The sequence below is a fragment of the Salmo salar genome, chromosome 02, assembly GCF_965601325.2.
Source record: "Salmo salar chromosome 02, fSalSal1, whole genome shotgun sequence".
Lineage (NCBI taxonomy): Eukaryota > Metazoa > Chordata > Actinopteri > Salmoniformes > Salmonidae > Salmo > Salmo salar.
The window spans coordinates 58,757,501-58,782,286 of record NC_138292.1 but is presented as its reverse complement, the minus strand read 5'-3'; the positions used below and the strand labels follow the sequence as shown (position 1 = coordinate 58,782,286).

The 24,786-nt window shown below is 45.6% G+C and overlaps 2 protein-coding genes across 5 annotated transcripts in view; both read right to left on the bottom strand.

The window, feature by feature from the left end:
- The window catches only part of rhbdl3 (rhomboid, veinlet-like 3 (Drosophila)), a 64,707-nt gene extending 43,093 nt beyond the window's left edge, over positions 1 to 21,614 (bottom strand). Inside the window, exons 1-3 of one of the 3 annotated variants that reach the window (XM_014175462.3) lie at positions 21,274 to 21,614; positions 20,358 to 21,049; positions 19,790 to 19,813 (exon numbers count right to left, since the gene is read on the bottom strand). In XM_014175462.3, the coding sequence (XP_014030937.1) occupies positions 19,790 to 19,813; positions 20,358 to 20,477 (144 nt within the window). In that variant the 5' untranslated portion in view covers positions 20,478 to 21,049; positions 21,274 to 21,614. Of the gene's footprint in view, positions 1 to 19,789; positions 19,814 to 20,357 lie in introns of all 3 variants that reach the window. The other 2 variants (XM_082965469.1, XM_014175472.3) reach the window with 2 other exon arrangements.
- Positions 21,615 to 24,066: 2,452 nt separating this feature from the next.
- LOC106587236 (mitochondrial Rho GTPase 1-A) overlaps positions 24,067 to 24,786 on the bottom strand; it is a 29,805-nt gene continuing 29,085 nt past the window's right edge. For both annotated transcript variants that reach the window (XM_014175438.3, XM_014175446.3), the window contains one exon: positions 24,067 to 24,786. This exon is cut by the window's right edge and continues 1,185 nt beyond it. The gene's annotated coding sequence lies outside the window, so the exon portion shown is untranslated.

Genomic DNA, 24,786 nt, shown 5'->3' with positions numbered 1-24,786 from the left:
GGGGTGGGGTCCTCTGTCTGTGACATTTTCAAGGTTGCCATCTGGGCAGGGAGTGGGAGCCTTCAACTGTCCGTCAACATCTCAAGCAACACTGCCCCCCCTGGATAAAGCCGCAGTGGAGGAGAAAGGGAAAACAACATCAACTGGGAGGAAACAGATGCCCTCTATCCCGGCCCTGGTGGTGGTGACTGCTTGTCCACCTGGTGCTTTTTCTCCACCCATAACAATAAGCCAGTCAGTCAGTCTCCTGATCTGTGGTGGCCTGGTTGAGCGCCCTGCTGCGGTGTGGATCACCCTCTATTTCATAATCCTATTACCATAATCCCGAAAGGTCAGGGAGCACAGAGCACTTTCTCCTTCTCTCTCCCACCAGAACGCCTCTCCTTTAAAGGTAAAAGGGAGTAAAACTTTGGCCCAAAGGTTGAAAGAAACTTACAGAAAGGCAACTTAAGGGGAGAAAAGTTGGAGTATGCTAATGGTTCTAACCTCCATGGTGCTCAGCAGAGTTATGACCTATAGACAACCACCAGAACGGCTGAAGGTCTCCACAGCTAGTCTGTCAGAGGTTACTGTGGGCTATAGCAGCACGAGGTTCAACCCCTTAGCCTCTCATATTGAGACCCAGGAATGTCATAAAAGTCCAAGATAAATGATGATCTTCGTGACTGGTTTCATGTTCTCACAGATACATTGGGAAGAAGCTGAGGATAAAATGAGAAGATGAGTGCCACAACGCTGAAATGAAAGACGGCCTTGTGCCCAAACTTTCAATCGAGGACATATATCTGTCAGGCTTTTCCCACAAAAACACTTTTCTATTATGTAAAGGCAAGACCACAATATCCAAGCAACACGTAAGGCATCCCTTCATCTGTAGCGTTGGTGTGAAAGATCCTCTTGGCAGACACAATTCTCCTCAAAATGTCATAATCAAACTATCACGGTAGACCTAAAATATTCAAACTATCATAGAAGCGAAGACCACAAAACTTTATATCAGACCTCATATTCAAACTCATATTGACACTTTCAAGGCAACTCCTTGACAGCAACCTTGATGAGACATTCCAGTTCTTATTTTGTGACAACGTCCCAAATTGCACCCTTTTCCCTAAAGTGTCGTATTTTTGACCATGGTCCATAGGCCTCAGGCCAAATGAAGTGCACTACGTACATAATTTGGTGCCTCTGCGGTAAAGCTAGTAAACCAGGAAGGAATCCACAGTTCCCAGGCTCTCAGATGCTTCCAATTACACGCTTACCAGGATGACAGCCTTGAGAAACAAGATTCTCTGGTCTGATGAAACCAAGATTGAACTCTTTGGCCTGAATGCCAAGAGTCACATCCGGAGGAAACCTGACACCATCCCTACGGTGAAGCATGGTGGTGGCAGCATCATGCTGTGGGGATGTTTTTAAGAGGCAGGGAGATTAGTCAGGATCGAGGGAAAGATGAACGGAGCAAAGTATAGAGAGATCCTTGATGCCCCAGAGCGCTCAGGATCTCAGACTGAGGTGAAGGTTCACCTTCCAACAGGACAACGACCCTAAGCACACAGCCAAAACAATGCAGGAGTGGCTTTGGGACAAGTCTCTGAATGTCCTTGAGTGACCCAGCCAGAGCCCGGACTTGAACCTGGTTGAACATCTCTGGAGAGACCTGAAAATAGCTGTGCAGCAACGCTCCCCATCCAACCTGACATAGCTGGAGAGGATCTGCAGAGAAGAATGGGAGAAACTCCCAAAATACAGGTGTGCCAAGCTTGTAGCTTCATACCCAAGAAGACTCGAGGCCCTAATCGCTGCCAAAGGTGCTTCAACAAAGTACTGAGTAAAGGGTCTGAATATTTATGTAAATATGATATAAAGTTTTTTTTACTAGAAAAAATGTCTGAACATCTGTTTTGGATTTGTCATCATGGTTTATTGTGTGTAGATTGATGAGGGAACAAAACAATTTAGTCAATTTTAGAATAAGTCTGTAACGTAACAAAATTTGGAAAAAGTCATGGGGTCTGAATACTGACATTTATGAACACAAGTTTGTGTAAAAATAAATCGTCATGGAAACGTATTCCAGTGGGTGTACCAAGCAAGAAGGCAGTAACTGCCATGTCAGAGGTCAGGGTCAATATGAATAAAACATGACCTCATAGTAAGACAACAGATGTTGTCAGTGATCTGCCTACAACTCAGGCTGAACAATGAAAATATTTTAAAGAAATTTTTATCAGTTACACTCAGTGAGCAGTTAATGCCCTTTTGCTTGATAGGGCAGTGTAGAGCTCCTGCAAGCAATTGTGCGTGACCTCTGTACCATTAGAGACACCTTTCAGTCAAGATATGAGACCATGAGTCCCTGTGACAGACGAGCGTTCTGCCCAGGGGGTGTAGTTGTACATCAAGCTGCTTCACGCTACAGAACGCTTTCACACTGGAGCTGTGAATACTAAGCAATTTCTGTTGGTGGCTAGTTCACATCAGTGATACAATGTGTGTAGGTAGGTAGGTAGGTAGGTAGGTAGGTAGGTAGGTAGGTAGGTAGGTAGGTAGGTAGGTAGGTAGGTAGGTAGGTAGGTAGGTAGGTAGGTAGGTAGGTAGGTAGGTAGGTAGGTAGGTAGGTAGGTAGGTAGGTAGGTAGGTAGGTAGGTAGGTAGGTAGGTAGGTAGGTAGGTAGGTAGGTAGGTAGGTAGGTAGGTAGGTAGGTAGGTAGGTAGGTAGGTAGGTAGGTAGGTAGGTAGGTAGGTAGGTAGGTAGGTAGGTAGGTAGGTAGGTAGGTAGGTAGGTAGGTAGGTAGGTAGGTAGGTAGGTAGGTAGGTAGGTAGGTAGGTAGGAGAGAGAGAGAGAGAGAGAGAGAGAGAGAGAGAGAGAGAGAGAGAGAGAGAGAGAGAGAGAGAGAGAGAGAGAGAGAGAGAGAGAGGTAGAGAGGTAGAGAGGTAGAGAGGTAGAGAGGTAGAGAGAGAGAGAGAGAGAGAGAGAGAGAGAGAGAGAGAGAGAGAGAGAGAGAGAGAGAGAGAGGCAAAGCGAGAGATAGAGATAGAGAGATGTAAGAGGAGACGGCCCGGCGGTCCAAGTGAAAGCTAAGCACTGTCTGTCGATCACCTTGGGCATGTGCTCAGCCGACGAGGTGACCATGACGACGACAAAACAAGAGTCGGGACCGAGACGGCTTCCCAGAATAACAGACCTGAGACCTTCACAATGCTCCAAGACTTTGCAGAGAATTCGAAAGAGAGAAAAGTCAATTCTGCTGTCAGTTGCCACTTTGCTTTTTCAACCAAGGTGAATGAACTGCGCATCAAGCGGAGGTATAAAGATATTCAGACAGCAACCCTTGGTAGGAAAATGGAAGTTCAGTTAGAGGAAAGAAATAAACATGCATAAGTATAGGATACGTTATTCTATTCTAAAAACTACAGTGGTCTATTACTACTAACTTCTCATGCTATATCTTTAGCTCCCCAGCCGATTAAAATGCTTCCCAAATGGCACCCTATTCCCTATTTGGTGCACTACTTTTGACCAGGGACCATTAGTGGTAATGCACTATGTAGGGAATAGGGTGCCATTTGATTATTGTTTCTTATTGGCTCTTAACCAACTATGCTATTTTGTTTGTCTTTTCGTGTTGTTCGTAACTGGTTTTGTACATAATGTTGCTGCTACCGTCTCTTATGACCCAAAACAGTTTCTGGACATCAGAACTGGCATTAGTTACCTAAAATTGGACGAGGAGTTCTTCTTCAATGAGTCAAACGTGAGAGATATACTACGGACGCCGGACCAGGCTCAGATCCTTGTGATTCGCTGGAAAAGAAAACGTAGCTTTCGCGGAAAGAGATCGGGATGCCTTGTGAGGATCAGGCGACGAGTGGCTAATCTGCCCTTGCCTTCCATTCTGCTAGCTAACGTTCAATCGCTGGAAAATAAATGGGATAAACTGAAAGCACGTATATCCTACCAACGGGACATTAAAAACTATAATATCTTATGTTTCACAGAGTCGTGACTGAACGACGACAATAAGAACATACAGCTGGCGGGTTATACACTCTATTGACAGGACAGAACAGCAGCCTCTGGTAAGACACGGGGCGGGGGCCTATGCATTTATGTAAACAACAGCTGGTGCACGATATCTAAGGAAGTCTCAAGGTTTTGCTCGCCTGAGGTAGAGTATCTCATGATAAGCTGCAGACCACACTATCTACCTAGAGAGTTTAACTGTATTTGTCGTAGCTGTCTACATACCACCACAGAACGAGGCTGGCACTAAAACCACACTCAGTGAGCTGTATTCCGCCATAAGCAAACAGTAAAACGCTCATCCAGAGGTGGCGTTTCTAGTGGCCGGGAACTTTAATGCAGGGAAACTTAAATCAGTTTGACCTAATTTCTATCAGCATGTTAAATGTGCAACCAGAGCGGAAAGAATTCTAGACCACCTTTACTCCACACACAGAGACGGGTACAAAGCTCTCCCTCGCCCACCACTTGGCAAATCTGACCATAACTCTATCCTCCTGATTCCTGCTTACAAGCCAAAATTAAAGCAGGAAGCACCAGTAACTCGGTCTATAAAAAAATGGTCAGATGAAGCAGATGCTAAACTACAGGACTGTTTTGCTAGCACAGACTGGAATATGTTCCAGGATTCTTCCAATGGCATTGAGGAGCACATCCCATAAGCCACTGGCTTTATCAGTAAGTGCATGGAGGATGTCGTCCCCACAATGACTGTACGTACATACCCCAAACAGAAGCCATGGATTACAGGCAACACTCGCACTGAGCTAAAGGCTAGAGTTGCCGCTTTCAAGGAGCGGGACTCTAACGTGGAAGCTTATAAGAAATCCGGCTATGCCCGCCGACAAACCATCAAACAAGCAAAGCGTCAATACAAGAATAAGATCGAATCGTACTACATCGGCTCTGACGCTCGGTGGATGTGGAGGGGTTGCAAACTATTACAGACTACAAAGGGAATCACATCCGAGAGCTGTCCAGTGACACGTCCCTACCAGACGAGCTAAATAACTTCTATGCTCTCTTCGAGGCAAGTAACACTGACTCATGCATGAGAGCATCAGCTGTTCCGGACGACTGTGTGATCACGCTCTCCGCAGCCGATGTGAGTAAGACCTTTAAACAGGTGAACATTCACAAGGCCGCTGGGCCAGACGGATTACCAGGACGTGTACTCCGAGCATGAGCTGACAAGTGTCTTCACTGACATTTTCAACCTCTTCCTGTTTGAGTCTGTAATACCAACATGTTTCAAGCAGACCACCATAGTCCCTGTGCCCAAGAACACTAAGGTAACCAGCCTAAATGACTACCAACCCATAGCACTCACGTCTGTAGCCATGAAATGCTTTGAAAGGCTGGTCATGGCTCACATCAACACCATTATCCCAGAAACCCTAGACCCACTCCAATTTGCATATCGCACCAACAGATCCACAGATGATTCAATCTCTATTGCACTCCACACTGCCCTTTCCCACCTGGACAAAAGGAAAATCTATGTGAGAATGCTATTCATTGATTACAGCTCAGCGTTCAACACCATAGTGCCCTCAAAGCTCATCACTAAGCTAAGGCCCTATTGTTCTATGCATAGATAATAACAGAGAGTAGCAGCAGCGTGGGGGGGCCACGCTGCTGCTACTCTCTGTTATTATCTATGCATAGCCACTTTAATAACTCTACCTACATGTACTTAATCACCAAAGCCTCATATACTACCCACCACTGCGACCTGTATGCTCTCGTTGGCTGGCCCTCGCTACATATTCGTCGCCAAACCCACTGGCTCCAGGTCATCTATAAGTCTTTGCTAGGTAAAGCCCCGCCTTATCTCAGCTCATTGGTCACCATAGCAACACCAACCCCTTAGCACGCGCTCCAGCAGGTATATTTCACTGGTCATCCCCAAAGCCAACACTACCTTTGGTCGCCTTTCCTTCCAGTTCTCTTCTGCCAATGACTGGAAAGAATTGCAAAAATCACTGAAGCTGGAGACTTATATCTCCCTCACTACCGTTAAGCATCAGCTGTCAGAGCAGCTTACCGATCACTGCCCCTGTACACAGCCCATCTGGAAATAGCCCACCCAACTACCTCATCCCCATATTGTTATTTTTTTGCTCTTTTGCACCCCAGTATCTCTACTTGCACATCATCATCTGCACATCTATCACTCCAGTGTTAATGCTAATTGTAATAATTTCGCCTCTATGGCCTATTTATTGCCTTACCTCCCTAATCTTAATACATTTGCACACACTGTATATACATTTTTCTATTGTGTTATTGTACGTTTGTTTATCCTATGTGTAACTCTGTGTTGTTGTTTTTGTCGCACTGCTTTGCTTTATCTTGGCCAGGTCGCAGTTGTAAATGAGAACGTGTTCTCAACTGGCATACCTGGTTAAATAAAGGTGAAATAAGAAATAAAAACATTTAATATAGCCCCGCTATTGCTATTTACTGCTGCTCTTTAATTATTTGTTATTCTTATCTCTTACTTTTTGTTTTAGGTTTTTCTTAAAACTGCATTGTTGGTTAAGGGCTTGTAAGTAAAGTAAAAGTCTACACCTGTTGTATTCGGCGCATGTGACAAATAAAATTTGATTTGATGTGTCAGCCAAAGCAGGAAATAGTGCTACTGAGGTAGAATACGGAAGATACAGACCAAGTATGAGTCTCAGACTAGGAGTATTGAAAAAGGGTCAGTTTAGCCTTTTAGAGTGAGTTTGTGAGTGGGAGGAAAAGGTTTGTGAGTGGAAGGAAAAGTCACGGCAGGAAACCTTTGAATTGCCTGCCACTCGTTTTATTTAATCTAAACCGTCAGCTGTCCTCACTTCAACACTAGAGTAATATCTAGGGAGACGATACACACAGGTAGACCGTGAGGTGTTTTAAAGCGGACTGCTTCCTGGCCTGGTGAACACAAGGGAAGTATTCAGTTACACTGGTTTGAGGTTTAAATTAAAGGCCTACACACACAGTCACATACGCACACACACATGCTGGTTTAGTGTTTAAATGCATAATGCTGCATCGTCAATGTTACGCATTAACCAGTCAGAGAGAGAAACATCTGCAGAGGTTTTGTCTGCAGCCTCTGTTTGTCCGTGTAGTCAATGTACCATCTGTCTCAATAAACACTCAATTGTTCTACCGAGGGAGAAGATAGAAGAGTCTGATATTGGAAGATGTTGAGTTGTACACGCGGCACAGCCACTAATGGGAAGTGCTTGAGTGAGGATGGGCGATGGGAGACAGAAATCTGTTCACACACATATACACAAATCTGTCCACCACATGGATGGGTAAACACACTGTTTATTGTTGCAGTGTCAACAGTCCACCTGCATTGCTTCGGTGTTGAACCAGTAGGGTTTGTGGTGCAGGAATGTGTCACAGAGACAGACCCTCTGTGTGTGTGTGTGTGTGTGTGTGTGTGTGTGTGTGTGTGTGTGTGTGTGTGTGTGTGTGTGTGTGTGTGTGTGCTGATTCACTAGACCAGCGGGCGCCAAGGCATTCCTAGTCGATCACAAAACATTTCTGTAAAAAACAACAACGATAAAGCCTTGCCAAAGACAGTACAGTATGAAGATAGGCTAAAACTGCTTCTCCAATAGAAATCCCAGAATCCCACACTTGTAGGCTAGCTGCAGAAACACGTTGTTGGGTCTAATGGTCGTCTAGTGGCAAACTGCACATCTGCAGGCCATCAAATCAAAGGCACTCCTTCGATATATAAAGTGTTTTATTTTTTTACCCCAAATATTGAGATATCCAATTGGTAGTTACAGTCTTGTCCCATCGTTGCAACTCACGTACGGACTCGGGGGAGGCGAAGGTCGAGAGCCATGCGTCCTCGAAAACACGACCCTGCCAAGCCACACTGCTTCTTGACACATTGCTTGCTTTTAACCCGGAAGCCAGCAGCACCAATGTGTCGGAGGAAACACCGTCCAACTGGCGACCGTGTCAGCGTGCATGCTCCCGGCCCGCCACAGGAGTTCCTAGAGCGCGATGGGACAAGGACATCCTAGCCGGCCAAACCCTCCCCTAACCCGTGAGGCGGTGCCAATAGTGCACCGCCTCATGGGTCTCCCGGTCACGGCCGGCTGCGACGCAGCCCAGGCTCGAACCCTAATCTGTAGTGACTCCTCTAGCACTGCTGAGCCACTCAGGAGGCCCTAAGTTGTTTTTGACAAAAATAAAATGGTGTCAGTTGTTCAGTTTCACAAAGTTGGAGCAATAACATGTTCAAAGACACTGGCGTGAATCTAGGTTGAGCCTTTAGATTATGAGAAAATGAACAACTAAGGAAGAATTTTTCACTTCTCTCATTGACTTCTCAAACCCCAAACCCCGGCCTGGTCTGCTTAGTCTGCTTCACAAGCATTCCTGGAAGTCTAGCGATGTTGCGTCTCTGGGTTTAGAAACTCTGTGGCCTTTCGTTCCTATATATTTCTTTATTATATAAAGTCGCGCTGTTGGCAGTAGGTGCACTTGTTAAAGCAGTCTTAGTGCCGAAATGGCAAAGTGTTCCCATTTTGAACCATCTCATGTGTCTGAAGGTAGAACTACGCCTACCCAGCAGGCCCGGAGAGCAAATCACGCGCACTTATAGACCTACTGCTGGCCAATCAGATAGCTCAGATCACTGTGTCTGCAGTTTCCTCGAGCCATAGACTAAAAAGAAGCCTCGAGCACACAGCAAAGTTGATTCTGTGAGATTTCTAAACTTTTAAAACCATGACTAGAGAGAGACTGTCAACGAATACAGTAAAGAGCTGCTGTTTTTATGAGTATGTTCATGTTTAAGTTGTTATTCAGCACTGTCAACACTTTGTTCAACACTTTTAAAAGCCATGAAATGCACGTTCTCCCTACTTCCACTAGCACTACAACCAGCACTACAGCTGCAATGAATGAGTAGCAAAGTGTTTCCATAAGCTTACGTTGTTATTATTAGCAGCTTCCTGCTTGACTTTTTTAATATCAATGAATATTTCACTTTCTCTGGTCATCGGAGTAACAACGTGAATTGGTGCATGAGGCAGAAATAATGCAGTGCGACTTGAGTTTCGCCATCAACAGAAGACTGTGTCCCCAGAGGGAGGGAGAGCGAAGGGATGGTGAGTCGGGTGAGAGGCAGCCTCACCGCTGCGCCCTCCCTCCCCTCAGACTAACCATCAGATGCAGATCATCAGTCCAGTAAAAAAAAAGGAAATGATTATGCTCACTCAGCTGTACCTCATAAGTACAAGAACAAATATATTACCAGTGTGATCATATACCTAAAATGTTGTAATATCATTTCTAAACGGTCTGAGAAGAACAACATTGTCAGGCAGTGGCGGTTCTAGTATGGCTCCCTGGGCGAACCCCCCCCCCAAAAAGCACCATTCTGCACTAACTGTAATTTTTATTCAGACATTTGGAACAACACAAATAAGCATAACATTTAAAACTATATACAAATATATACAAAAATAAGTCTCATAAAAAAAAGAAGTAACAAAGACAAATAGAAACAAATTGTAGTATATAAATACAAATAAAAAAGAGAATCAATTTATTACACTATTACCCTATTGCTAACAACAAAACACACAAATAAAACTAAATTGCACAAATCCTATATCACACAAATACACAAATAGAATAACACAGTTATAAAGAAGAGAACCTGATTATTACACTATTGCACTTCAAACAAGAAACACACAAACTAAATTGCACAACTGCCATCTAAACCCTGACCTTTCTTGCCTTCCTTGATGCAAAGTCATCAATTACATCATCATAAGAAATCTGCCCAGCAATTGCATGGTTAATACTGATGACAGCAAGGCCACTAAGGTGTTCCTGTGACATGGTGGACCTCAGGTAGGATTTGATGAGCTTCAGCTTTGAAAATCTCCTCTCTGCTTCAGCTACGGTCAAATTCTGAGAGCAGTCCACAAATTTGGATACATTTCTGAGAGCTCCCTTTCGTGTATAAATATCAGCAGCTCAAGCAGGGTCATGGTCTTCGATGGCAAGTCAGGCAAGTTCTTCAGTTCCTGTGCAAGCTCTCTGCCATCCAAGTCTGAGTGTTCTTTATTGTGCAGTGTCATACTAAGGGCCTCACATTGTTCTGTCAGCTCCTCATTTGAGAGACTTTGTAAGGTTGTCAGCACTCCAAACTTCTCTCCCACATTTTCCAATGTGGAAAATCTTTCTGGGCTGAGGTTGCAGCATCAACAACGACATTGAAAAATGTCACCTCCAGCTTCTGCAGAGCATCACTCAAAGGCTCATCAAATGATTCGTATGAAAAGTGCTGCTTTGTGGACCTCAGACTTTTTTTGACGTAGAACGGCCTCTACATTCAGATCCCTCGCAAATATCCTTGGCTGACGTTTGTGCCGTCATAAAGCCTGATGCCCTGTAGTTGCTGAGACCTCTCTCTGTCTTTCTGAGAAGACTGACTGCAACATCCACATGCATACTGGGAGACTGCATCAGCTTCTCACATGTTGGATCTGGCTCCAGATGTCATACCGCACCACTGTACAGATGCTGAAGCGGTATGATCCCACCTCTGACAAGGACTGGGCCTCAGTCTATATCATGGGGTCTTTGTTTTGATCCCTCACCTCAACCCTCTCTCCCCGCTGCTGCCTGATACCTCAGTGCCTCGACACTCTTAACTTTACTCTCCCACCTCGTCTCAGTCCACATCGTCAAAGTGATGTCCACGTGTTTTTTCAGGATGGCCCATCACTGTGTGGAGGCTGAGAACAAGGTGTACAGTTTGTATAAGATGCCAAAGTAACCTGTGGCATCGACAGAACCTTTAGCAGCATCAGCCACAACCAGGTTCAATGTGTGAGCCCCACATGGCACAAATAAAGCTCTTGGATTCATTTCCAGGAGTCTGGCTTGGACACCTTTGTTTTTGCCTCTCATGTTGGCCACGTTATCATAAGACTGTCCTCTGCAGTCCTCAAAAGGCATTTTTAGCTCCTCTAATCTTTTGAGAATCAGGGATGCCAAATGTTGGCCCGTGGACTCCTCTGCCTCCAAAAACCCCATAAAATGTTCCTTTATGTGGGGCTCCTCCTTCAGTGATACAATTCTAATCACAACTGACAACTGTTCAGTGTGTCTGAGGTGCAATCTAGAATGATAGAGAAGAATTCTGCCAGCTTGATGTCACTCACTGTTATTGAAATGACCTTGCTACTCAACAAATCAATTCATTCTGTATTTGGTGGCCAAGGTAGCTGGTGGTGTGACTCGAGGTCCCTTTTTGCACACGTTTAAGGTGCTCTTTCATGACTGGATCAAATTGTGCCATCAGTTCAACCTCATTGAGGAAATGTCCATTTGATGGAGAGCACAGTGGTCCTGTGTGCCACCTTTGTGCCAGATTGCTAATTGCCAGAGACTACACAATAGCAGTCAGATGTGTCAACACCTCTCTCCATCTTATCCTCACAGCCTCCATAAGTGCCATCTCATGCTTATCAATTGTTTCCCCTTTTGTGAGTCTCATTGCCAGTTCTTTCCATGTTTTCATGCAGTGTTGGTGTTCTGGACTGATGCCGTATGAAGTCAGCAAAGAACTTTCATGTTTCCAGTCTGTCAGTCCTGAGTTTGCTAAATTAATTTTCTTCTTAGAAAAGAGTTTGCAGCAGAAGCAGAAGAGGCTTTTGTTTCTTTCAGAATACACCAACCAACTTCTAGGGATTTTCTCACCACTCACCAAGGTCTTCCTGAAATACTGGTGGTGGCAACTTCTTCCATCACTCTCATTCCTTGGGAAAACAAAGTTAGGTGGTACCTGACTTGGTCCTCTGCAAACTAGTTGTGTCTGAATTCTGTCAGTCAGAACTGAAGGCCAGTCAGCCACTGTAGACAGTGGTTCATCCTCAGCAGCAGGATTTGGTGAGGATGCTGCTACAGGGATTTCTAATGGAGAGCACACGGGCATTCGTTTACACACATTATTCACAGCATTTATAGTGGTGGAACATCCCACATACATACCCAGTAATAATAAAATCATTGTTACCTTCAATATGGAAACTTAAAACTTTGCAAAAGGGAAATTATTTATTTTGTTCATGTTATGCAGGGATGCACACACACACACACGTGCGCGTGCGCACAAACACACCTGAAGAATCCTGCTGGGGATAAGTGGAAGCAAATGGGTCTTCATCCTCATCCTCAGGCTCAGACAACATTTGTGAAGACACCTGTGTGGCTGAGGAGAAGAATGGCTCCTCATTCTGGCCAGTGCCAGAGGGTGTTCCAAAGTATTTCAGAAGTGCCCCTGAATTTGCATTGAAATACAGTATACAAATGCAACAAAATGTCTGTGAAACTACAGTATTGGTAGCAATTAGTATAGATCTCGCTTGCATTTTGACTCAGAAAGTGATCCTGACTCAGAAAGTGATCCTGACTCAGAAAAGGTTGATTACCACTGCACTAGACCTTTTATCTCACCTAAACCCCAGTATAAGAGAATATCCTATTCTCGCTATACACCAAGTCACTTGGCTCTGTCATATCCTCACATGGTCTCTCCTATCATTGCTATGCAGACGACACACAATTAATCTTCTCCTTTCCCCCTTCTGATAACCAGGCGGCGAATCGCATCTCTGCATGTCTGTCAGACATATCAGTGTGGATGACGGATCACCAGCTCAAGCTGAACCTCGGCAAGACGGAGCTGCTCTTCCTCCCGGGGAAGGACTGCCCGTTCCATGATCTCGCCATCACGGCTGACAACTCCCTTGTGTCCTCCTCCCAGAGTGCTAAGAACCTTGGCGTGATCCTGGACAACACCCTGTCGTTCTCCACTAACATCAAGGCGGTGACCCGATCCTGTAGGTTCGTGCTCTACAACATTCGCAGAGTACGACCCTGCCTCACACAGGAAGCGGCGCAGGTCCTAATCCAGGCACTTGTCATCTCCCGTCTGGATTACTGCAACTCGCTGTTGGCTGGGCTCCCTGCCTGTGCCATTAAACCCCTACAACTCATCCAGAACGCCGCAGCCCGTCTGGTGTTCAACCTTCCCAAGTTCTCTCACGTCACCCCGCTCCTCCGCTCTCTCCACTGGCTTCCAGTTGAAGCTCGCATCCGCTACAAGACCATGGTGATTGCCTACGGAGCTGTGAAGGGAACGGCACCTCCATACCTTCAGGCTCTGATCAGGCCCTACACCCAAACAAGGGCACTGCGTTCATCCACCACTGGCCTGCTGGCCCCCCTACCTCTGAGGAAGCACAGTTCCCGCTCAGCCCAGTCAAAACTGTTCGCTGCTCTGGCACCCCAATGGTGGAACAAGCTCCCTCACGACGCCAGGACAGCGGAGTCAATCACCACCTTCCGGAGACACCTGAAACCCCACCTCTTTAAGGAATACCTGGGATAGGATAAAGTAATCCTTCTAACCCCCCCCCCCCCCCCCCCCCCCCCTTAAAAGATTTAGATGCACTATTGTAAAGTGGTTGTTCCACTGGATATCATAAGGTGAATGCACCATTTTGTAAGTCGCTCTGGATAAGAGCGTCTGCTAAATGACTTAAATGTAATGTAATGTAATGTATAACTGGTCCGGAACCCTGATACACACACTCTCACAAACACACACTTTCACAAGAAATACACACAAACCCAGTGAGTAAAACGTAGAAACTCCAACAAATACAAAGACCACGAAAAGACTTTTGCACAAAAGGCATGAAACCCACACATACTGCAGGCCCCCAGGCGTTTAGAGCAGAGTGGTGGGTCCCTGCCAGGAGAGGACTCTCCCAGTATAGTATCCCCTGTAACCACAACCTGTGGGAAGGTATCACAGTTTCAGCCATAAGGAATGAAAGGACCTTAGTGTCTATGATCCCAATAGATCTGAGTGACAAGCTGAAATAGGAGCCGTTTAGCACCTCCGCCTGCTCCCAAGTTCGGGGAATCTTGACCGGTAGGTCAAGGGTTTCTGTGGAAGCAGGGGAATTCACTAAAATATTGCAGACACTGCAGGTTAGGTTCTACGACTGTACTCAACTTATGGGCTAGACTGGGAGCTATGAGTGACATGTAACTTGCTCCCACAGTCAGAGAGAAATTAAGAGGATGAACTTTCACTGAGCGTAAAAAGGGAATGATACACTGAGTGTAATAACTCAAGTTAACAAAAACCCAGAGGATGTCACTAACAGGATGTCACTAACAGGATGTCACTAACAGGATGTCACCCCATCAGACCCCTGCAGTAACCTACTGAAGTGTATGTAAACGTACTCAAGCGGCAGTGAACTTAAGAGAGCCTGTAAGTGGATGATGGGTACTCTCCTCTCCTCTGCAATGCTATCCACTTCACTGTAGAAACCGCAGCCAAATCGGCCGAAAAACTAAACAGAGAGAACTGGGGGGGTGGGGGACGACGACACACACACACACACACACACACACATCCACACAGTCACACACACACACACACACACACACACACACACACACACACACACACACACAGGGTCTCTGCACTGACAGCTGGCGTGTCCCTACATCCACACAGTCACACACAGAGTCAACCAGTCTCCACAGAGTACCACTCACTGGCATCGATTCCACCCCGCTGACCCCCTCTAACGGATTAACATATCGAAGACAAACATAGGGACATAATGTATGTACACACAGTCACACACTCATACACAAACAAATACACATTAAACAAACATATGCTGTACGCACACACACACAAACACACACACATATATACACACACAAACAGAGGGGACCACCCTGCACCATGTGGGTAGAGCACATAGCACTGAACCATCAAAAGATACACGTTCATTTTGTGCTGCCATCTTTCATCTCTCCATGTGTACACACTGCAGTCCGCAGTCAATTATGACTGAAGCAGCAGCACATCTTTCTGTCTATCGACAGGCAGGGGAGGGGCTATTTATAGCGCAACATAAAAGAGCTGTTCACAACTTACTGACTGGAACTCCCTTTCATTAGAGAAATAAGGAAATGTATTTAAATCCTTTAGAGTCCAGTAAGAGAGATGCAAACAGATTGGGTCTCTAAATAAAAAGATAGACTATAGCCTACATATAGAGTTATACATATAGACTGATCTATCTCTATGATGAAAACCTCAATACTGAGAGAACAGTGGTTTGGGAGGGGCAGAGAGGAGGTTTGGTAAACCAGCATCAACACATACAGATGCAAGTTTGGGGAACTAACAGAAAGTAAACACCTAAATGCTGAGAGAAATAGGATGAGAAAGGACGTATGGCAACCCTACAATCAGACCAGGGCCACCATTTTGGCTCAAACCCAATTAGTGACAATTACCTGGACTGTTGACAATCAACCCTCTGAGTCATGACAATGGAGAGGAGAGAAATGACAGGGTTGAGAGGCTGGCAGCTGTACCATGTGGGGACCGAGGGAGTGGCGCTAAACAAAAGATTCCCGAAATTATGGCTGCCTGCCTTCCTATTCTGTCAATGGCAGCCACGCTCAACTTCACATGCTCATTGACACATACAACAGCATGAGATAAAGAGCCCAGATTGAGAGGCATGCACACACACACACACACACACACACACACACACACACACACACTAAGAACAGGTGGGTCCCCACTCCGATCAAAGAGCATTTGACTGGTTCATGTCCCTAGTTCACTGTAGCTGTCACGTCCTGACCATAGTAAGATGTTATTTTCTATGGTAGAGTAGGTCAGGGTGTGACAGGGGGTGTTTTGTGTTTTTCTATATCTATGTTTAGTTCTAGTTTTCTATTTCTATGTTGTTGTTTTTTGGGATGATCTCCAATTAGAGGCAGCTGGTCCTCGTCTCTAATTGGAGATCATACTTAAGTAGGGTTTTTTTCCACCTGTGTTTGTGGCTAGATGTATTCTGTTTAGTCTATGTACCTGACAGGACTGTGAGCTGATGGTTTTCGCTTTTGTTATTTTCTTTAGTGTTCTGTGTTAAAATAAAAGTCATCATGAGCACTCAACACGCTGCGCTTTGGTGCCCTCGCACCGACAGTCGTTACAGTAGCGTGTAATGTGACAGGATCCTGGTTAAAACAACTGGATGTGTGTACACCAGTGGAGGCTGCTGAGGGGAGGAGGGCTCATAATAATGGCTGGAATGGAATCAAACACATGGAAACCATGTGTTTAATTAATGTATTTGACACCATTCCACCCATTCCGCTCCAGCCATTACCAAATACCCCGTCCTCCCCAATTAAGGTGCCACCAACCTCCTGTGGTGTACACTGTGTGCCCATGTGAAAAGTCTTAATCCCCATAATTCCCTCTGTTCTGGACGCGTGCCTGTTGGTGTCTTAACAGGTCAGAGGCAGGCAGAGCAGGATTGTGTGTGTACAGTACAGTGGCACACGTCAACACAAAGGGCGCAGTGTGGGGACGACTGGCCATTGTGGGGACACACAGGGAAGGCAGATGGGGTAATAATGGGATTGGAACCTGCAGAACAAGTGTTATCGCACAGCACTCCTTCAACACAGGTTTTCTCTGTTACTGGTCAATGGTTCAGTCACAGTCTGTACCATAGAAATATCATCTGTAGATAGTGCTGGGAACTGTTCTATAGATTCTATTTCTATGGTATGTACTCTGTGACTCAAATAAGATGGTGTTAAGAGCTTGTGTTTAAGTCATTCAAAGGTCAGCCAGAGAGTTGTAACATTAGCAAGCAGGCTAGCCTCCATTTGTTCCTTCGCCCATGAGTTCCAAACCCTTTACATCAGTATACGGACTTAATATTCCATGTCTGGTGCTGACTTCACCTGGGCACTGCCATGGAAAGGTAAGAGGGGGTGACTAATGGAGACATTCCTATCCCAGATAATGACTGAGCGTGTACACAGTCTGGGTTGTACACAGAAATGTGTCAGCGCAACAAGGAAGAAACACAATAAGCTCCTACTCTCTCTTCACCAACCACTAAGGAAACTGGATGAGGTAACGCAACAAATATCCACTATAACATTTGTAATGTCCACTGCACTGCCTTACACAGTCATAAAAACAAAATATCCCTTGGGTCATCTTTCAAGGGAAAACACCAACTTGTTTGTTTCATTTTTCCAGATCCATCCTATTTATAACAACAAGCCCTTAATACATTCCTACTTACATCTGTCCAATCCTGGAAAACAAGCTGAAAATCTGTGAGGGCAAGACACAAATACTCAGACTGTGTCTTCTTGAGTGGTTTCACCATCATCACTAATCAGGCTAGTAGTAGAAGAGTATATGTGTGTGTGTGTGTGTGTGTGTGTGTGTGTGTGTGTGTGTGTGTGTGTGTGTGTGTGTGTGTGTGTGTGTGTGTCTGTGTGTGTGTGTGTGTTTAGAGATCTTAGATGGGTAACACAAATCATAGCTATCGTAGGTTTATTATCTTATTTCCTGGTTGAAGAGAAAGCACTTTCACTGCAACAAAGCCCTCTCGGGGGACAGTGTGGGTACTGAACAGAGCACACAGCCCTTTGATTAAAACACCAGCCTGGGAGACATTTAGTATGTGTCCCAAATGGCACCCTATTCCCTTTATAGTGCACTACTTTTGACCAGGACCCATAGGGTTCTGGTCTAAAGTTGTGTACTACATAGGGAATAGGGGGGCATTTGGGACAGAGCCTAGAAAGAGGCGTTGGCACATGGGCCAGCTAAACAATCTGGGTGATGTGGATGGACAGTTTGTGCTCTCGAGATGACAAGGCAGAGAATTATGGGAAACGTCATCCCTGTATCAAACTATTCCCTAAATAGTGCACAACTTTTGAACACGGCTCTGTCCAAGATTAGTCCACTATATAGGAAATACGGTGCTAACTGGGGCTCAAACTTTGCCATTTATGAACTAAACATCCATTGTGCAAGGCCTATTCCTCCATTTATGAGCTAAACATCCATTGTGCAAGGCCTATTCCACCATTTATGAGCTAAACATCCATTGTGCAAGGCCTATTCCTCCATTTATGAGCTAAACATCCATTGTGCAAGGCCTATTCCTCCATTTATGAACTAAACATCCATTGTGCAAGGCCTATTCCTCCATTTATGAGCTAAACATCCAATGAGCAGGGCCTATTCCTCCATTTATGAACTAAACATCCATTGTGCAAGGCCTATTCCTCCATTTATGAGCTAAACATCCATTGTGCAAGGCCTATTCCTCCATTTATGAGCTAAACATCCATTGTGCAAGGCCTATTCCTCCATTTATGAGCTAAACATCCATTGTGCAAGGCCTATTCCTCCATTTATGAGCTAAACATCCATTGTGCAAGGCCTATTCCTCCATTTATGAGCTAAACATCCATTGTGCAAGGCCTATTCCTCCATTTATGAGCTAAACATCCAATGAGCAGGGCCTATTCCTCCATTTATGAGCTAAACATCCAATGAGCAGGGCCTATTCCTCCATTTATGAGCTAAACATCCAATGAGCAGGGCCTATTCCTCCATTTATGAGCTAAACATCCAATGAGCAGGGCCTATTCCTCCATTTCTGAACGTCCAACTATTCAATCAGTAAAAAATCCCAATTTCTGGTCCACCGTCCACGCAATCATTTATCTTCCTTAGTGTCCACTGTGAGGAGCTGAGTGACCCTAAAGGTCAACCTTTCCAATGTATGACAAATGGAACGGGTCATTTAAGAGGTGGACGGGGGGAGGGAATAAAAGAGTGAAAGGGCATTTGTAGCTGCCAGACTGGACAGCAACCCCTTCTATAAGCTATATTTGGTTCGCCCCCCTCCCATCTAGTCTGAAGGCCACTTGAGAAATTCAAAGCGATGCCGCGCCGCATAAAGGCAGTGGATTGAGAGGCCCGCTTAATGCCTGTCCACAATGTCTACCCCCCCCCCCCACACACACACACACTCACACATACACACACACCAAAGACCCACACCCCCTTTTCCCGTAATCCCACGAGTCCCCGGCCAGTCCTCCCAGAGCCTGAAAGAGCGAGCCTGACACGAGTCTCTGACTTCCCCCCCGTCCCCCTCCCTAACCCCATTATACTTCCTTTGTCCCCCTCTGAGGGCCCGGGAGTGAGTGTAGGGCCCGTCGGCCGGGCTGGAGCAGGCAGGTGTTGAGGCAGCTCCAGTGGGATGGAGTGGTGGGAGAGAGGGTGTGCGAGTCGGGGGGGGGGGGGGTCTGGTACTCCGTCTGTCTGGCCAACCTGATGGCCTGCGCATAACACACACACACCCCTTGTTTGTCGCTGACATGACAGCCCACAGGGCCACAGGCGGAGCAACGGCAACTGTAACCAGGATTATGTATTGCTCTAAATGCATTTGGGAGGGTCGATGTCAGGAGGACTGGGAGGAGGGACACACCCAACACAACCTGCTTGCTTCTTTTATCTGGCTCTCCGCTTCCCATTCGTCAGGCATCAAGGGCTCGACTCACCGCCACCACAGGAATGACAGGAGTTAGACTTTATAATAATGGCAAGGATAGTTGACTTGTTATTCTATGAGTATTGGGGCGAAGATTAAGCTCAGCTCATAAGTCACAGTTTTAGTACTAAACACAGCAGTAACAAAGCGCATGCTAACTTGTAACAAGTTACAAAGTTAGGACAGCAAACAGTTCCTCACATAAAAAGACAGAGGTAGACACCCTTCATGTGTGCGCATGCAACAGAGAGAGTCTGTAACGCAACGACTATACATACCTTGTCGAACAGAGATTTCCATTGCTGAGATGGGGAAAGAGGAAAGGAGCGAGGAGGGAAAGAGAGAGAGAAAAGAGGAAAGAAAAGGTTTCAGAGAGAAAGGGGCCATTTAACAGATAGACACACCTGTCATTAAGGAGTGATGTCAGCAGGTAGCCTACAAGGGCTTTCCTTCATTCAATCAATCAATATCATTGAACAATTGAGGACATCATCAGTTATGTATGGTAGTAGCCATGCTACGCCTGCTCGGTTAGCTGTAATGAACACATATAGTCAATGGATTGTTGACTGTGATGATATAATGACTGTCTATGAAGCTGTCTGAGAATGGTCGCTGGCATAGTAATATTCATAGCTTACAACCATAACACAGTATGATATAATGCTGACATAACATAGGCCATCATTGTAAATAAAAATGAGTTATTATTTGAATTGTCTAATTAAATAAAAAGATACGCTACTGTAGAATACACCGTGGGAAAAAATGTGCCTTTAGGGTGATCTGTTTTTAGGAGGGAATTGAAAAACGCTGATGACAATATGAATATGGCTCAAGACTTACGTCCTCTGGGGCCACGGGAAGGACATCGATACTCTCCAGCACTTCTATCTCGTCTCCCTCCGCGTTCGCCGCCACTGCTGGAGAGGAATACACCGACACGTCCCGAGACGCGTCCGGCATCGTCAGGCTGCGGCTGCCCCTCTCCTCAGTCCTCTACTGGGCGATTCAATATTAAATCCTTACTGACAAGCAATATCCATTCTCTGTTATTTGAGCCACATTACGCACATAATCCATATTTGAGAAATCCCAAGCGAGGCTAATCAACGCAGGTGTCTCAAACACAGTTGGGTATCCTTATTTCAACCCTGGTCCTTTGAGGCTATTTGGAAAAATATATTAGCCCACAAAATAACATCTATCCTCCGTTTGTTCACAAGCTCATTGAAGAGAAAATATGTTTAATAGATCCAAGCACAGAGAAAAAGTTAAGTGCCGAGTTGGGTGTCCGTGGAGTGCGCATCTGCGTCTCGCCACTCCGATCGACAGTGTGTGTGTAACAACTGAATTGGGTGTGTGTGACCACCAAGTCCTTCTCCTATTTCATACGACAGCCCACCTGCACCTCAGTCCAGCTCTCTGTGGACAGACACGGCATTTTTCACTGCCGAAATACTGAATTCTCATTGGGACGGACAGGCAGGCAACTATCCAAGTTGACAGCAGTGATTGTTCATTCCAATGTGACTCACCTGAAAATGAAATAGAATAGAGGTGTGTGTGGCGATAATGAAAGCAATTGGCTACTCACTTCAATAGTGAATAAGAGAAGACGTCACAGTGTTTTACAAGGCAATAGGCATAGTTGTAAAAAAAAAAACCCAGCATAAAACAGCATATAATGCTACTCAGTCTACTGCGCAAAAAGCAGCATGCGTAGCCTAAATGTCATGCCAGACGGTCACTGAACACTCACTTCAAATATGTCTAGTCGACCGTCCAAAAGTCGCGCAAGTGTAAATTCAGGTGCGTCATTTGTACCCTCGCAGTTGTTTACAGCGACGCAGATCAGCCAGCTGCCCAACTCCGCTGTCTCACAGTCAGCAGCCTCTAGGAACACACGGACTCCGCTCCCCGAGTTGGATCGGGACCAGCCTGCACTCTGGCACTGTTCAAGCCGGTAGGCAGGCAGGCAGGCAGGCAGGCACCTTCGGCTCCGTTGCACTGCCGCATGCGTGCCTCCGGCGCAGAGAAATATGGATTTTTGGCTGCGAGGTAAGAACACCACCCACACCCACAGAAGGCTTCGAGGAACCTCGGCTCACTCTAGCTGGCTCTCACGCCGGTATTTTATCACGTTATGTCATCAGATAGACAGTGCGCGCATGTGACTCAGTGAGTAGACTTGGCTGAAGAGTATTCAAATTCAACACTCACAAATGTGGGTATAGGCTATTAGAAATACACAGCATAGTATTCAGACAGTTGAGTTGTCTGATACGGATTTAATTCAGAGGGCCAATTCTATCCTGGAATATTTCCATCCATTCACTGAAAGGGTGGTGAATTCAATCATAGTCAGTTTAGGACACCTATAGCATCAAGTAACAACCAATGTTTTACTTTTCTTTTCACCTTCCTTCCTCTCTGTATCTGGGTGGTAAGTGGGTTGTGGTTCAGAGGAGGGTAATAAGGGCCTGTAAATTCCAGGTTGCGTTTTAGGGTCATAAACAAACACTCCCCTGCAGGCCTGCAATGACAATCAGCAAAATGATGGGTCTTCCATTCCAGAAGACCACCTACCCATTATCTATAATCACTTCAAACAAACCATTCATTTAAGATCAGCTTGTGTGTGTGTGGGTGTGGTGTGGTGTGTGTGTGTGTGTGTGGTGTGGTGTGGTGTGTGTGGTGTGTGTGTGTGGTGTGGTGTGTGGGTGTGGGTGTGTGTGGTGTGTGTGTGGTGTGGTGTGTGTGTGTGTTGTGGTGTGGTGTGGGTGTGTGTGTGTGTGTGTGGTGTGTGTACCCACGTAAGTTATTTTGTGGCTGTGGGGTGCAGCTGCTTTTGAGTGGGCTGGTAGCACTGTAAAGAGAATCTCTCTCACAAAACTTCCCCATGCTATTCGATAGTATTACCATGGAAACAATATGGCCATCGGTTATTTTTAACCTTATGGGTCTTCTGACACCTACACAGCACTTTTGGATGAAACTGCAGCCAACAATGTTTTAACAGCGAAATACTATACTACCAACCCTACAGTCCTCAACTGGCCTCAAAACGCTTCCTCCGAGAGAGAGAGAGAGAGAGAGAGAGAGAGAGAGAGAGAGAGGGGGCTAAGCTGTTGGGATGGCATCTGCAGTCAGCCGTACAATTACCATGTGTGAGATCACAATTAAACTAATCTCATCACCCAGAACCACATCTCAACTACTCTATAAGTATGCTGAATGTGGGGTCTCTATTTCTAATGGCTTTTCCTATTACTTTAGCCTAACACTGCTGTGGTTTCCATTCAAACTTCTACTTAGATCATGCTCACTTCAGTATCACCGTCTGATAGCCATGGCTTAACTAACACATGAGGAAACATTCCAATCCCCTGCTGGTTGCACATGTTGAAATCTATGCAATTTGGCCAGTCAGACACTTACTCATATGTTACTCGTGAGTTACAGTGACACTTGGAGACATTCATAGTATCCACATCCCCCATGTCACCAGTGAGTGACTCAAACCATTGGCCCGCCCGCAGGAGGGGAACCGCCAATTTAAATGATCTAACTGGGTGAAGCGTTCACATGTCAACTGCTGGTGGCGTCAGCTCTGAAAGTGGAACAGCCCACGGAACAGAAGAGAGAGCAGAGGAACGGAGGCTAACCGCGGGTCAACACCTGCACTGCGAGAGGAATGCTTATCAACTCTGTCTCAGAATGTGAGTAGCAGCTGTCTGCGTAGGTGTTAACTGGTGAAAACAGGTACATATGACCTGCTAGACACACGTGTACTCACTCACACGTACACACTGTTAAGGGTCTGCGTTCCATGTATTTGCGTCTCTCTCTCTCTCTCTCTCTCACACACACAGAGAGAGAGAGAAAATAAACAGACCGATCGGTTAGGCCCTAGGGAATAATCTTCATGGCTTAAACAGACAATTTTATGCAGTCTGGTGGGGATCATTAGAGAGACACTAGTTACATCTGGTCCCTGAGGGCCTCATTTGGGCCCTGAATATTGTTATTAGGTAGCCGTGGTGGTGTACAGTCTGTGCTGTCCGTACATATTGGAATCATTATGACAATACTGCCACCATGTGTCCACAGGCAGACCTACAGTTACATCACATTACCTCATCGCATGACCTCATCCTTCAAGTGAACTTTGGGAGCAAGAATCAGGGGGGAATGACATCACTGGCTGCCTCCTTCCCTACCCCTCAGTAGGACCTTCCCTGACATATGTAGTGAGGACCTGAAATGACCTCAAGACTACAACAAATACACTCTAGCCAAAATTACACCAATCACTTGTGCAGTTTGCAGATGACTTGCATAATGTGCCCTGAGGAAGGCACTGTTCCGAAAACGTTGGCGATACCCAATAAATCATTGAAAGCGTATATATTATGCGACTTTATTTAAATGTACCTCTCCGTTAGTCAGCACTTCTGACTATTTGGATGTGCATCAACTGTTGCTTTTTATATAAAGTGCATAATGGGGAAAAAAAAGGATGGATCCCAAATGCAATAAAACATTCTTGACACAGGATTAAAGTGGATTTATTTATTATAAACATTGGAAAGGCAAAATGTGAAACAATTGTCCTAATGTTCTGGGAGTTGGGGGTGCTGCATAACATTTGGATAATTGGAATAGTACCATTGAGAAGAATGTTGGCTTCATAATAACAGTGTATTTGATATTATAACAATATTGGATGATGATCAGAAAAAAGCAAAGCATGCAAATTCAGCTCCTGCAAATATAATAACTGTACAGCCTCACATATCAAGCACACACCGTTTGATTTGACATGCACGCCCAACACACACCGTTTGATTTGACATGGACGCCCAACACACACCGTTTGATTTGACATGCACGCCCAACACACACCGTTTGATTTGACATGCACGCCCAACACACACCGTTTGATTTGACATGCACGCCCAACACACACCGTTTGATTTGACATGCACGCCCAACACACACCGTTTGATTTGACATGCACGCCCAACACACACCGTTTGATTTGACATGCACGCCCAACACACACCGTTTGATTTGACATGCACGCCCAACACACACCGTTTGATTTGACATGCACGCCCAACACACACCGTTTGATTTGACATGCACGCCCAACACACACCGTTTGATTTGACATGCACGCCCAACACACACCGTTTGATTTGACATGCACGCCCAACACACACCGTTTGATTTGACATGCACGCCCAACACACACCGTTTGATTTGACAT